The sequence below is a fragment of the Lissotriton vulgaris genome, unplaced genomic scaffold, assembly GCF_964263255.1.
Source record: "Lissotriton vulgaris unplaced genomic scaffold, aLisVul1.2 SCAFFOLD_1234, whole genome shotgun sequence".
Lineage (NCBI taxonomy): Eukaryota > Metazoa > Chordata > Amphibia > Caudata > Salamandridae > Lissotriton > Lissotriton vulgaris.
In genome coordinates this window covers 419,935-436,351 of record NW_028245833.1, presented here as the reverse complement: position 1 = coordinate 436,351, position 16,417 = coordinate 419,935, and the positions used below count along the sequence as shown (strand labels likewise).

At 44.2% G+C, this 16,417-nt stretch overlaps 1 protein-coding gene across 1 annotated transcript in view; it reads left to right on the top strand.

Annotated features, from left to right (window-relative positions):
- Window positions 1–16,417, top strand: part of INPP5D (inositol polyphosphate-5-phosphatase D) — a gene marked incomplete at its 5' end in the record, with an annotated part of 480,457 nt that overhangs the window by 189,056 nt on the left and 274,984 nt on the right. The window contains 4 exons of the mRNA XM_086949164.1: window positions 866–989; window positions 2,312–2,418; window positions 3,705–3,807; window positions 5,032–5,228. Coding sequence (XP_086805290.1) covers window positions 866–989; window positions 2,312–2,418; window positions 3,705–3,807; window positions 5,032–5,228 — 531 coding nt within the window. The remainder of the gene's footprint in view (window positions 1–865; window positions 990–2,311; window positions 2,419–3,704; window positions 3,808–5,031; window positions 5,229–16,417) is intronic.

Genomic DNA, 16,417 nt, shown 5'->3' with positions numbered 1-16,417 from the left:
CAACTTGGTGTACATAATATCTTCAGGAAGAGGAAGATGGATTTGTTATTTTCCTTTATTCAGTTGCACCTTGTGTGACAGTGGTAAATTAGTTGAGAGATTCTGAGGTTCCAAAATATTTGTACAGAGTAATGGTCAATGGTTAAGCAACTGGCCACTATAGAGTGTTTTTTTGTACTTATCAACTGCTTGTGAACCATGACTTTGTTAAAAGCAACACCCTTAAAGCTAGAGTGGCTTTCAAATGTCATTCTGAAGAGAAAATGTCTTTACATTGTAACATATATAAACAAATTGATATTTATAATGTCAAAATAAGCACCAATATAGTACCAATATATGTTTGTCTTTTATAGCTGATTGTTAGTGAAATTGGGCCGTATTCACAAAAGTAATCTGAGACAAAATCCTAACTTTACGACTTTTAGTATTCACAAAAGGCATTTAGTAGTATTAAAGTTAGGATTCCTAACTTTACTACTACTAAACTGAGACAAAATCCTAACTTTACGACTTTTGGTATTCACAAAAGGCATTTAGTAGTAGTAAAGTTAGGATCTGTATTGCAAAGGTAGTGTAGCCATGTCTCTGTGCTGCAATATAAAAACATTGGTCTCTGATATAGCCGAAGTGGTGCAGATATTGCCAGAGATGTTGAAGAGGTGCTGCAGACAAATCTCTGTAGTGTAGTACAGCAGAGGTGGCATAGTTGTCTCAGCATTATAACTCTGGTAGTCCTAACTGACTTGTTTCGCTACCCCACACAGTTCTAACAGTTCTCCTCAGTATTATAGTGCTGTGCTATAATACAACCACATGCCAGTCACTACAGACAATAAAAGTAGGTGTTTCTTTCTTCCTGTAGGTGAAGCCAGATTCTTTGGGGATTTCAACAAAAATCATCCTCAAGGTTGATGTAGAAATGGGGAAGCTTGTTATTAAGAAGTCTAAGGATGGCCCAGATGATAAATCGTATGACAACAAAAAGAGTAAGTAGCCATGCAAGCTTATTTAGGGGGACACTGCTGTAAGTGAGGCACATCATATCACAAAGACTGCACATCTGCCATAGTCATACAATCTTGTCACTACAAATAATGTGTCTGCTTTTGTCATCATGCCAAAATCACCTCTGCTGCTGCAGGTATTAGCGCTTTCACAAGTTTATTTGTTATGTTGTCTGTGACTCCTTTATTTTGCTTTATCTGTTTCAGTGCTAGGCCCATATCCCTTGTTATGCTGTATCTATTGCAGTGAAAAGTCTATGGGGTCGTGTCACAAAGGCATAAAGATGTGAAGACATACTTCTGGAGTGCAACTTCATGTATTCGTAAATGCCTGTGAATCGACTCCAAATATTCAACTACCTTTTAGTAAAAGTGCAGCGGGCACAGTCTATTCTAGTTGTAGTCATTGTATAGGAATATTCCCATTTTTGTCACATTTTGGAGGTTGAAGGGCAAATTAACAAAGGCATTTAATACTCTATGAGCACCACTTCACTTATTAATAAATACATTTGTGAATTGGTCCCATTTTCCTTATTTTGCTGTCAGAGTGTTGGGCTCCTTCTTCTGTTATGCTGTATCTTTTGGAATGTGAGGTCTATATCTCTTATTTTGCTGCATATATCGCAGTGTTGAGCCCATACCCCTTGTTATGCCAGATCTGGTGCAGTTAAATTCCAGTTCCTTGCTAAGCAGCTGTTTATTTCTCAGTGGTATTTCCAGATCCCTTGTTATGTCAGCCCTGTTGCAATGTTACATCTAAACCCATTGTTCCACGGTGTCTGCTTTTGTAACAACCCTGTGGCATTAGTGAGGTGTTCAGCTGTAGTGACTGCTTTTTTTTGTGCTAGCAATTAAAATGCCTGTATATTGGGTGCCGGTGAACTACTGGATCAACGGAGTTCACAGGGAGAGGATGCAGACCTCAGAGTTGGGTGGTAGGTTTAGCAGCAGCAGTCCGTGCAAGTAAGCACGGTGGGGCAGGGCGGGCGGGGGGATATTGACAGACGACGGAATAGGATTTATATATTTCCAGCTTTTGCCTTGACTCCCCTGCTCAGATATCCGGGTTTTTACCCACTTTCACATCAGGATATAGCTTTTCTAGCACCGTGATATCCCTCAGGATGACTGTTGCGCTTAATAAATACAAAATACAAATCTTTAAATTTCCCTATTCCGTCGTCTGTCCACCCCCCCACCACTCCTCTCCCCCCACTCACACACACAGCTCTTACCTGCATGGACCACCGCTGAGATTTAGTGCTTCATAAGCCGGATCACTAATGTTTGTCTCTATTTAGTCCGACAGCTTATCAAGTCCCAGAAGTTCCCTAACAAGTTGGTGATTGTGCTTGAGACGGAGAAGGAGAAAACCCAGCGGAAGGAGTATGTGTTCTCTGACACCAAGGTGTGTTTCATTGTATTTCCTTTTTGGGAAGTGAGTGACACCGTTGCAATATTTGTGTGGCCCCTTTCACACCTTGCAAAAACAACAAGTGATGGGCAGAATGCAGAACAATGTCATACATTCACCCCAGTACAGAGATCTGGGCCTAAATCCATCGTTTTTTTGCTCACCATGCCATTCCAGTTTGAACCCAGCCATATGCAAATCAGTCTTGACCCTGTGCCCCATGGGAACAGTCCAGCCCGAACTGCCAAGCCAGGTCCTCCCTGCACTGGAGACAAGCATCCAAGGACCGGTTTCAGGCTTTCAGCACTCATCAGCCTGGATAGCTTGATTCTAGTGGGATGGAGAGCACGGGACTCACGTCTGAGCATACCCGCCCCACTCGGGGTGACAAATGCAAAAATAACAGGTGATGGACAGAATGCAGAACAATGTCATACATTCACCCCAGTACAGAGATCTGGGCCTAAATCCGTCGTTTTTTTGCTCACCATGCCATTCCAGTTTGAACCCAGCCATATGCAAATCAGTCTTGACCCTGTGCCCCATGGGAACAGTCCAGCCCGAACTGCCAAGCCAGGTCCTCCCTGGACTGGAAACAAGCATCCAAGGACCGGTTTCGGGCTTTCAGCACCTTGCCATGAGATGTGAGGGAGACCAACTATGTGTGCTGGGATATCATAATCAAAGTCAGAGCCGGAATCAGATCCCAGGTATATCCTAGGTCGTAGGTCATGAAAGGTGTGTGGGATTAAGATCCCTGTGGACAGATATGGAAGCCCTGGGGTGTCTTTGAGAATCACTATGATTGTGTGAAGTTTGTGGGAAAAAGCATAGTAAGAGGTATGAGTAACTAAGAAGGGAGAAAAAGGAGAAAGCAGTTGTAAATGTTTAACGAAGATGATAGAATGTGGTAGATGCCATTAAGAGAGGAAGCAAGTGAAAGAGGCTCTGTTTCAAGAGTTGGGGGTGGGCAGGATGTCATCCCTCTATTATGCACCATTGTCAAATGTGTGTGAGGGACACCTTCCTGTGTGGGTAACACTGGTGCAGAGTGGTTGGATTTGAAGTAGTACATACTACAGTGCATGGGGAATAGAGATGATAATGTGTATGGGGAATTTCCAGTGGAAGAGAGCTAGCGGGAGGTAGGACAGTATGGAAAGGACAGGTGGGCATTCTGTTTGAGAGAATAACCAAACACGGATGTATGAAGAGGAGCATACCTCTTTGGTTACAAACAATGGTCATTGCTCACTCACTGTTCATCTTTTCACCCACAGAAGAGGGAGGGCTTTTGCCAGCTTCTACAGCAGATGAAAAACAAGCATTCGGGCCAGCCAGAGCCAGACATGCTCACAATCTTCATCGGGACGTGGAATATGGGTATGAACAACTTCTTCATACAACATAACTTGTGCTCAGTGCTTAACAATCCAGTCACAGTATCCAAAAGGCAACAGACTCCTAGAAACTATTTTGTAGTACCACACTGTGATGATATATAGCTACATCTCTCTTGGGAATTATGCAGACATAACAACAGCATTACCTGAAACTACTAGATACTATTGTGGCCCCTGTAGTAATAATACAAATTGAAAGACACCGGGGTCTCTGTGACGTCCAATCATATATACAACTCTCACTTTGAGAAAGACAGCTTTTGGGATGAGTGGGCGACCAGGCACACCACATTCTTGTAAAGCTCCAGTCATACAATAAATCTGACTTTTTGAAGCTTGATTCTTGAGATCCTCTGGTCATACCACTTACATCTCCCAGACCCCCCAAACACTTGAGTCCCTTCAGTTATAGCGCATGATTTGTTTTAACTTCTTCCCAATCAGAAAAATGTTGCTGAATGAACCCACGAAAATATAGAAAGTGCCTTACTTTGTACTAGGCTTCCCGTTAAACGCGGCAATATAGCATGAGCAGAGCATGTCTTCCATCTCTGGTGTGATGTTTTTATGTTTTAAATTAACATTAGTTCATGGACTACTTTGATTATTGTGGACTTCAAAACATCTCAAGGTTATCCTGCACTTCATCCAAGCAATATCAAAACTTTATGCTTTTCCTATATACAAATTTGAATACTAGCAATAAGAAGGAAGTGCAAGATATATCCTCACATCTGTAGAGGAATATATTGATGACGTCACTACACATGCAGTGTGCGTATGATGGGGGAATGCGCGCAGAAGAGAAGGCAGTAAAGATTTGAGTATGGTCACTTTTATTTTTAGAAAGAATGTGTTATCAGAATCCATAGTGTGACAATGGGATGTCAGTCCCACAATCTTCACTCTATCTTCCCTGTGACTTGTGTAGACAAGTGCTAAAGCCTACAAGAAATTAGATTTATGCTTACACTGATATGAAGTTAACTATGTTTCTGAAGAAATGGGCAATCCGCACTCCCACATAAATATAAAATATAATTTGATTGAAATCTAGTCTGTTCTTTAAAAATTATTATGGATTTGTGCATTTCAGATGGATGGATATATTGTCATACGAATATGAGTGAAGAGATGTGTGCCATCATGTGTTCTCCACTGTGACAGTTACACTGCTTTGGGATATTGTTTACTTCTACTTTAGGCGATGCCCCGCCCCCTAAGAAGATCACCTCTTGGTTCCTCTCGAAGGGTCAAGGAAAGACACGAGATGACAGTGCTGACTACATCGAGCATGATATCTATGTGATTGGCACTCAGGAGGACCCCCTGGGTGAGAAGGAGTGGGTGGACATCCTGCTGCGCACGCTACGCGAAATAAGCACTACAGACTTTAAGCTGGTAAGTGGGCGCTGGTGATTCTCCCAGGACCTGCTGCTATCTTCTCAGCTTTTACCTGTCCTCTAGGGCTACCTGATTGAATGTAGTTCAGCCTTGTACCCCACCCTCGGCTTTAGCTCTGAGCTTTGAGATGATGTTCTCATCCATTCTCTCCTCTGATTGGGTGGGTTTTCTGGGTCCTTCTGCCTCAGTGGCCTTCAAGGTGGTGGCACTAATGCAAATAATGACGACTTACCTCTTGAGCTCAATGCCTCTGACAGTGCAGCCCAAGAGTTTCTACACAAACCAAGGAATAATGGTGTTACCCAGCCTGATGGTTCAGCCATTGCTGCCCCCATGGCACTCTTGCTCTGGTGACGGTCACTGGACACCAGTATCACATGCCCCAATGCTGTGGTGCAGGAGGATGCTGAACTAGGCACATGTAACTCTGGGTTTTAGTTAAGTATGGGCGGAAAATCCGTTCCGCTCGCGGATTTTGCGGATTTTGGGTAAATTCGCAATCCGCGAATTTCCCGCAAAATCCGCAAATCCGCGAGCAGCGGATTTTATGGCTTGCTCGCACTGTTCGCGTGAGTTCGCGGCTTCCCAGTTCAACTTCGCTCCCCGCGAATAAGCGCTAAATTGCAGAAATATGATCTTAGCAAAACTGAAACTACTTACCAGGTTCAAAAGTTCAAGCTCATCATTAGTAGCCATTTCCTGTAGTGCTTCCTGAGAGGCCCCTCCAGAGTTCAGTTGCCTACTTGCAACTATTATGTGACCCTGCTCTGACCCTCAGAATAGTTACACATATGCCACAAAGGTCCTGAATTACAGCTAAGGGAGACAAGCAGGAGCCAGGCTGGAAGTTCAAATCCAGTGACACATTAATCAGCCCCTAATTCATTATTGTCAGTTGGGGCAGGGCAGGGGTTGTAACTAATTTTGCAACAATGAAAGCACTTAGCAAGTGCAAAAGATCACTAATCAGGAAGCACTAAGGAAGCAGGTGCCAGCTAAAAAAATATTCTGTGACACATTAATCAGCCCCAAATTAATTCAGGTCACTTGAGGCAGGGAAGGTGTGCTTTGCTTTGCCACAATAATGTACACTGGACAACCAGAGGGTGCTGTGATGAAACAGAGGGTGGCATGGGTGAGCCAGAGGGTGGCATGTGGTGACAGAGGGTGGCAGTGATGAAGAAGAGTGTCCCAAACAGGCTGGACACGTAGAAACAACAAGTTCGCAAAACTTGCGACCCGACAGGTAAGTTCGCGTTTGCGAAATTGTACAAAAACCCTCGCGACCTGGCAGAAACCCGCGCGAACACAAAAAAAAAAAAATCTGCAAATTTGCGAGAATTCGCGGATTTTGCGGATTGCGAGTTCGCAAATCCGCAAAATTCGCGAACGCCAGATTCGCAAAATTCGCCCATGCTTAGTTTTAGTCTGATCATAGTATTGCTCTAATGAGTCTTCAGGATCACTTGCAGGTGAATCTCCTATTGGACACAAATATATGCAAATATGTATTGATCCCTTGGTCTGGTGTATCTTACAGTTAAGCCTCATGTGGACTCTGTGGCACCAAGGCACCTTCCTTGCTCTGTTTGAAGTGGGATACCCAATTGGTGAGTTAGTACCATGGTGAACAGCTGGAGCTGTTTTACAGAGGATTGTCTGGATTTGCCAGTATTGTCTGTCACTAAGATGCAAGGTGGATGCTCAAGGGTCAACGTGACCTTGGACACTTCCATTCTGATGGACATTGTATCTGATCTATGTGGGTGCTCTTCAGGCACTCACACAGTGGGACAGCACCATCCAAACCAGGGAGTGAATGGGTCATATAAACATGCACTGAAAGTTTGATTACTGCAATATGTTTATCAGCTGCCTTGTTATAATTTAAGTTGCTGGTGTTTACATAATATGTTTATATCTGTAGTTTATGTATGGTGTAAAATGATTACACAAACTGTAACAATATTTTGTTAGGTACACATGGGGTTCTTTCTAGGTTTTAAAGTAATGCTTCCATTGCATACAGTGGGGTGACGGTGTCGTCAAATTGTAGTTATGGGTACTGGGATATGTTAAATGTCGCACTGCTTCACAGTCACTGGTAAAGGGCTCTCAGCAAGTATTGGACTTACTTTTTGCAGCGAGGTAAGTATCTGCCATGCCTGCCACTTACTTTTAGAGCAGAAGCAGTTTCTTTTCACAGGTTTATATTCTCAGATTGCATGCTGTCGCAAAAACCTCTACCTGCTATGGTCCTTAAAAGCCTGCATAATATTGAATTACTATTTGCCTCCTTTATTTTGAGTGCTTCTCTGATTCTCTTATATATATATATGGAACCTAAGACTTCTAACACCTGGTCAGCATTAAAGAAGGGCTTTAAGATCTGCCCCCAATGTAAGGCTTGCCGTTTTGGCAGTAACAGGACACATTACAAAAATCCTTTTTCTGAGCATCCAACCGCCATTTCTAAATGGCTCACATGTAAAACAGAATATGCCGTTTACGTGTTGGAGTGCCCTTGTGGGCTACAATACGTGGGCAGCACTAAGCTGCCCGCCCACAAGCGCATCCTCCAGCACATAAGGGCTATCTCTGGACATGATCAAAACTATCCGGTTGCCAGGCATTTCCAGGACAAACATCTGGGCGTCCCTGATTCACTTCTCTTCTTTTTAATTGACTGTGTTGAGGCATCAAGGAGAGGAGGTGACCGTGAGGCTAAACTCCGGCTTCTGGAGACTCGATACATTCTGGAGTTAAACACCAAACACCCGAACGGTCTTAATGACAGGGAAGACCTTTATACTTGCCTCTAAATCATTTCCATACCTGCTCACGCCTGTCCGGATATTTTATTACTCCATTTACTGTTCCCTGATAAATGTTTCCTGTTGTATATATGATGAATTTTTCTTAATCTTCAGCACATTGCTGTTCATGATTTTATCTTTTGGAATCATCTATGTTTAATACCTTGCACTTTATTGGATCTTTGCACTTCACTTAATGCACTTTATCTGTCTATGACAATTATCGTGACTTGCCCATTTGGGCTCTATTTTGAATGCATATTTTGGTGTCATTACTTTGCTGCTATTTGATATTTTTTTATTTGCATGAATTGCAAATACTATACCCACTTGTACATACTGGAATGTTTGGTTTTTAATACTGTAGTTTGTACATAGATGAAATTTTTTATCATGTGCATTTACATAACAGTGTTTTTTCTATTGATCAAGTTTTGCATTTCTTCATGGTTTTAACCTGTACATACTGATTCATGTACTTTATTGGTTACAACGATATGAATTGTTCAATCTTGATGCCTGGTAAGCCCACTTGGGCAGTATTCACCATTCCAATGTATTCATATGCAGCAATTGCGTGTTTTGAAGTATTTTCTTCATTTCTATGACACACTTTTTGCACTGTCACTTTAAAAGTCTAGCTCGATGTACACTGTTTGTCATGTGATCAAGCCTCCCTGGAGGCGAAACGCGTCATGGCGGCAGCGCTGGCTCTCAGAAAATAAACACTTTTCACCAGCACCTTTTGGGTCGGCTCTTTGTTGCTAAAGACTTGGAGACTTGCTGTTCCGTGCAACAAGGTTCGCTATATATATATATATATATATATATATATATATATATATATATATATATATATATATATACTACTCTTAAATCTCCAAGCCTGTCTGTCTGAAAGTGTTTCTTGAAATCATTTGCTACTCACATACTCCCTCTAATGATCACACCTTAGTCACTAATGTACCACAAAGAAACTACTGCAAGAAAGGGTTTAATTCAGCATGAAAAAACAACTCCAGTAACCAATGGACTGACCACTAACTCTGGGCTCCTGGCTAGTGTGCTACACCTCATCAGGGGTGGTAAGTACTATATAAATGCAATTTCAGTTCAGTATGTGACTAGGCATCATTTTATTACTCTGTTACATGTACAGTTTCATTGCCAGTCTTATCTGGGTGTTGCCCTTTCATAACGGTTCCCCTTGATATCTGTTTATAGAAATGATGACTCTTGCGTTGCTCTAGAGTGTGACTGTGCTCCACAGAGCTTTCACTAGTTCACAGCATCCATCCTATCCACCTCACTGTCATGTGCTTACAATGAATTAGGTTATGACATGTGTTTCTTGCTTTTATGTACAATATCTTGTCACTGTGCTAACTCCAATTTGCAGTGTTCCTTTGGGATTGGGGATTTTCACTTGACCAGCTGAACTACACGTGAAGCGGTTGCTCCTGCCCTCCTCCCGACCTACAAGCGCCTCTGTGGTATCGTTCGCGCTGCCTATCCACTGGCATTTTATTCTCTTATCTTGCATTTTCAGCCCTGATTCAGCACCCTGCTCCCAGCGAAGCGCTCCGCATTTGCGTAGTTATTTGGGGTCATTTGTTCCTACGTGCATTGCGCTGCTGACTGTCGATTACCATTTCAGGGCTTAACTATTGTAATTGATGACATGTGTGCATAGCGCTGCTGTTGGTATCCTCGCATTTGCTTATTTGTATGTTGTTTGACCTCGCATAGCGTCCTGTTGTTGTTTTTGTGCCCACCATTTTGTTGTGTCTGCAGACCGTCCCTCCCCCTTCGCTAACGCCTCCCAGCTCCCCCTCCCACGCTCCGCCCCGCCACTCTCCATTTATGACAGATGTCCAAACGCGCAGCGTCCACGCGCAGCGACCGCGCCCCATTCGCGCCGAAGGTGCGCCAAAGGTAAGCCCGTCTACGCCCGTCCGCGCCTGGACCGCGCCCAGCGCCAGACCCCCTGGTTCCCGCAATGCCCAGCCCACTCGCATCACTTACGATGCCACCACCCTCCTAGCCCTTAACCCCGGCCGTTACCCCAACTGCGTCCAAGCCGCTCCTGGACACACCCATGGACCCTTCTTGTGCAACTCCTGCAAGTTCGACGGCACCAAAACCAACTCCTCATCCACCAACACCAAACAGAGACCTGACACCAACCACCTAAATTGCATCCTGCTTAACACTCGCTCGGTCCTCAGACACGCCATCGACCTTTGGAATCTACTAGACACCATCTCACCGGACGTCGCCTTCCTAACAGAAACATGGATGAATGCCTCTTCAGCCCCAGACATCACCATTGCCATCCCGGAAGGATACAAGATCATCCGTAAAGACCGCATCAAGCAAACAGGAGGAGGCATCGCTATCGTCCCTAAGAACTCCATCCGCATCTCAACCAGCTCAGACGTCAACCTTGCCAGCGCCGAACACCTCCACTTCCAGATCCACACCGACCCCAAGACCACACTCAGAGGAACCCTCCTCTACCGGCCCCCAGGACCCCGTGCACAATTCAGTGACAACATCATTGACTTTATCACCCCACACGCCCTCCCCTCCGAGGACTACATTCTATTGGGAGACCTCAATTTTCACCTGGAAAAGAGCAATGACAGCAGCGCCACCACCCTTCTGGACAATCTCGCCAACCTCGGACTCAAACAACTTGTCACTACCCCCACCCACATTGCAGGTCACACACTCGACCCTATCTTCACCTCCAGCAAACATGTCTCATTCAGACACACCACAGCTCTTCATTGGACGGACCACAGCTGCGTTCACTTTATCTACAATAAGACCACAATCCACAACCATCCTCAACCCACCCTGCGAAGAAATTGGAACAAAATTACCATCGACCACATCTCCTCATCGCTTCTTCTAAACCCCCCGCCCACTCCCCAAACCCCGACCAAGCAGCCATTACCCTCACCCAATGGCTATCCAACAGCGCCGACATCCTAGCACCGTTGAAAAAACGCCAAATCAAACTAGGCAGCAAAAACGCCTCCTGGTTCAACGATGATCTTGAGAAATCGAAGAAACTCTGTCGCTCCCTCGAGAAGGCCTGGAAAAAAGACCCAAACACCAGCACCAGGGACGCCTTCAAAAATGCCACCCGCATACACCACCAACTAATCCGGTCTGCCAAGAAAGCCGCATTCAAAGACCGACTAGACAACAACGCCCACAACAGCAAGGAATTATTCAACATCGTCAAAGAATTTACCAACCCATCAGCCAACTCCAACGACATCACCCCCTCCCAAGCCCTCTGCGACTCCCTAGCTTCCTTCTTCCACAACAAAATCGCAGACATCCACAACAGCTTCGACAACCAACCCGGAGACCAACCCACCCAACCTTCTGCAGGACCTTCACCCCCCTTGAACATCCTTAACGACTGGAACCCAATCTCCGCTGAGGACACCATCCGCCTGATGAACTCCATCCACTCAGGATCCCCAACTGATCCATGCCCTCACCACATCTTCAACAAAGCCGACTCCATCATAGCACCACACCTCCGAGATGTCATCAACTGCTCCCTCAACTCCGCCACCTTCCCGTAAAGCTGGAAACACGCAGAACTCAGCGCCCTTCTGAAAAAACCCACAGCTGACCCCACCGAACTCAAAAACTACCTCCCCATCTCGCTTCTTCCATTCCCGGCCAAAGTCATCGAGAAAACTGTCAACAACCAGCTCGCCACCTTCCTCGAAACCAACAAATCCCTCGACTCCTCACAGTCCGGCTTCCGAGCCAAACACAGCACTGAGACCGCACTTATCGCAGCAACAGACGACATTCGAACTCTACTGGACAACGGAGACACAGTCGCCCTCATCCTCCTCGACCTCTCCGCTGCCTTCGACACAGTCTGTCATAGCACCCTTCTACAGCGCCTCAGAAACATCAGAATCCAAGGAAAAGCACTGGAATGGATCACCTCGTTCCTCACCGGAAGAACCCAGAGATCCGCCTCCCACCATTCAAGTCAGAAGCCTCTGAAGTCATCTGCGGCGTGCCACAAGGATCGTCACTCAGCCCCACCCTCTTCAACGTATACATGAGCCCCCTTGCGGCCATCGCTCGCCAACACAATCTGAACATCATCTCCTACGCTGACGACACTCAACTGATCCTCTCACTCACCAAAGACCCTAACACCGCCAAAACCAACTTACACGAAGGAATGAAAGAAGTAGCCGAGTGGATGAAGCACAGCCGTCTGAAACTGAACTCAGACAAAACAGAAGTCCTTATCTTAGGTACCTCCCCCTCAGCCTGGGATGACTCTTGGTGGCCAGAGGCCCTTGGAAAAGCACCCATCCCGACGGACCACGCACGGAACCTGGGCGTCATCCTGGACTCCTCACTTTCGATGACCAGACAAGTCAACGCCGTTTCATCATCTTGCTTCAACATTCTTCGCATGCTCAAAAAAACATTTCGCTAGATCCCCACCGAAACTAGAAAAACGGTCACCCACGCACTGGTCACGAGTCGCCTGGACTACGGAAACACCCTATACACCGGTACCACGCAAAACTCCAGAAAAAACTCCAGCGCATCCAGAACGCTTCAGCCAGGCTCATACTAGACATCCCGCGTAAAGACCACATCTCTGGTCACCTGAAAAACCTCCACTGGCTCCCCATAAATAAGAGGATTACTTTCCGCCTCCTAACCCACGCACACAAAGCACTTTACGAACTTGGACCCGAATGCCTCAACACACGACTGTCCTTCTACCCCCTCACGTCATCTACGGTCCTCCAACCAAGCCCTTGCCACTGTACCTCGCATTAACAAAACCACCATGGGAGGCAGATCCTTCTCCTACCTGGCAGCTAAAACCTGGAACTCTTAGAGACCCCTGTGGTTATAACGCGCCATACAAATTAAATAAATAAATAAATAAATAAATAAACTCTCTTCCCACTCACCTTCGCCTTACTCAGAACCACCTAGCATTCAGAAAGCAACTTAAAACTTGGATATTCGACAAGTAATTCCCCACCCTTCCTCAAGTGCCTTGAGACCCTATGGGTATGTAGCGCACTATATAAATCTCTTGACTTGACTTGACTTGACTCATTTTGGATGATTAAATCTCACATTGCGTCCCTGCCACCAGTAGGAAGCCCCTTATTCCCCATGAAGAATGACAAAAGGGACTTATTTCAATATTAATGATATTGAAATATGTCCCTTTTATTCAAGTAAAGTGAACCTTCCCACTGTGGTGTTGGTGGGTCTCATTTGTGATGAAGCCCCATACTCTCCCTTCAGCAGTGGGATATGGCAACCCTGGCTCCATTCCCTTTGAGTTTTAACCCCATGGTTTCCCCTGGCATCACTATGTGATGTCTTTCCTGGTTTGGGCAGCGATGCCGTGATATTACTTCTGTTGCAGTAGTGCCAGCTTACAGCACCCATGAGTGCCCCTGGCTTCAGGATTCTGTAAATTGTGACCCTGTTTCTACTTCTCTTGTGTGTCCTGCTCACTTAGTATCCCAGATGCTACACCTCAGATCTAGGCCTGTGTCCCTTGATGCTTTTTGTGAAGTGTCTTCCTAGGTTTAGCTATTCTCAAAAGCTGTGATGTCATTCTAAAATATCCCAAGGTATGATTTGCCACTGGCCTTTGAGGCTTAATTTATGATGTCCAGGTGGTAGCTAGTTTCACTAGAACAAAGTCTGTAATGGGTCTTCTGATGGCCTGGTGACTGGGTAGGGTTCATGTTATAATTTGTCCTGACATAATGAAATAAACTGCAGGAGCACTGAGCATTCATTTGTTTAAACCATTTCAGGATGAAATGCCAGATTTGGGCACTAATGACATGGTTATTTCAATGTCACACATTTTGTTGCCATTTTCTTTTCACCATCTTTTAAGGAGGGTCGCTCTTCCTGACCCTGCTGCTGTGTTTTTCTCATCTTCTTTCGGTTTTCATTGGTCCCTTATTTGTTCACTTAGAGGCTTTTGGAGTCTGTTTTCCTTTTCAACCCAACCACTACAAGGTTTTTAAGCTACGCTGCTTTGGTTCTGGTGATCTATTTCATTTTGTGACCAGTTTAGTTTGGAAAAACTCTATTCTTGTTTTGAAGCATTTTTTGGGAAACATGTTTAATGAATAGAAACAGGCAGTCTGACCAGGGCCATGTCATGGAGCTTAGAGCAAACATGTGACAAGCTGGAAGAGTGACAGAGTGGTACTTGTAGGGTTGCAAATTAATAGTTCCAATTCTTCTTCTTAGAATGGTGAATTATTGCATAAATCCATCAAGGCCAGCAGTTTTTCTACTATGAGGAACAAAGGTTCTGCCTCATTAGCCGCTGTTTCTTTGCTCCTGTTCTGGCCACCTTGGCACAATCCACCAGTGCAGGTAGTATTTCAGTTTCATGGGTACATAGACATTCTTGTTTCATGGTTATTTTGATGCCATTGGCTTCAGAGCCCATTGCATCTGTTTCTAAGCCAAGCTACAATTAAATTAAAGGTTGACATTAAATCACCTGTCCAGCTGGCAGTGTCAAAGCCTTTATAGGAAGATCTCCTGTTGTTAGAATCTTCACCAACACTAAGCAGCAATCAGCTCCACTGGAATAGTCAACCTCATGACATTGTTGTCATAAAGGTTTTAGTAAATGACTTCATGCTTCTTGTATTTGACATGGTTATAGAGGAGACAGCAGTCAATGCTGATTCAAAAAATTCTTTATTTGATTGATCCATTGGCATCCAAAATACAACCAACATATTTTGTTGCATAAAATGGAACATCCCAAGGGCTCTTGATTAAACATGACTGGAGGACTCATTCTCCATAGTTGACCTTATCGCAGTCCCCTTTGCCTAATGATTTGATGGGTTTCACTAGACGCATAAAGAGTGATTCTTCTATAGAATAGAGAAAATGGAAAATATGTTTCTTTCAGAGGGCAGTATTGAAGCTATGGGAGGGTACTCCTTTAGCAGGCCTATATTTGAAACTGGACATTAAACCTATTTCTGATATCATTACCCTTGTTCCAATAATTTACTGGGTTTACCTTCAGAGAAAACAATTTGGGTACAACTATCTGGACACCATAAGGGAGGCAGTCCATTATACTGTTCTGTCTGGGGGATGTCCTGGTGGAATTATGTTTGTACCTCCTTAAAGTAGTTTGTACTAGATGGCATTTGTGAGGATTCCTCCCCTAATGGGGAAATGATAATTAAGATTAAGGCAGTTTCTTGGCAATACAAACATCAAATGAGTCTAGCAAGATTGGTTCCCTTAGTTCAGGCATTTTTAATGCATGAATACATTGTTGACTTTGAACCCTAATCAGATTACACCTGCCCTGAAGTACGGTGTTCATTTGTAAAGCTCCGCCTGGGGATCCTCCCATTGAAAGCTTATGTTGCCAAATGGAGTAAGACCAAGGAGGTTGATGAAGTGTGCCACTCTGCCAGTGGGGAAACTGAAACCTGTACCCATTTTATGTTATTCTGTTCAAACGTGGCGAGTGTGCATATAAAATGGCTTGCCCCCTTATTCTCCACCTACAATGTTTCAAATGAGACGGATACCTTAGCTCTCTGTTATAGGACTGATCACCCTGAGATCTGTTGTGTGGTTTCTATGTCAAGGAAAGCTTTATTCGACTGCATCTTTTTACAATCATAAAAGCGTGAGACATTCATAAAAATACAAACAATAACAGTTATTACAGTTATACAAATACCTAGGTATAATAGCTAATATAAAAAATAGTTCTAAAAAGAAAAAAACGCAAATGTCCAGTCAGTTTTAATTCATCACAGTTTAAAAGTCATGACATGAGGTTCATCACAGTTTAAAAATCTTCACATATCATACTTTTTTTAAAGTGCAGTGCTTTCTTCAGGGACCTTGCTATGCACCAAGCTACATGTTCATTCTCCAGAAACTGGAGTTTAACCATAGCCGGACGACATTGCCTTAGCCCCTGTTGCTTTAAAAGTGGTAATATCCACACTTTCCGTAACGTTATATAATATTTTCAAAATAGGACTAAATGTATTGTGGACTGTTCAGCGTGCATATCCCTTGGGCAGGGCTGTAGTGTCCGTGACCAGTCGTTCACTTTTGGAAAAGTCACTAATCTATGAACGATATCCATCCTGAACCATGTTAAGAGCCGCCTATCAAAGCTGCCGCCTGGTACAAACGTTAGATACGATTTTTATGTAAATCTGAAGTCCACTTTGCCTAATGATTTGGTGAGTTTCACTGGGCGCATATAGAGTAGTTCTTCCGCAGTATACAGCCTTTCAAAAATACTCGGATAAAAAT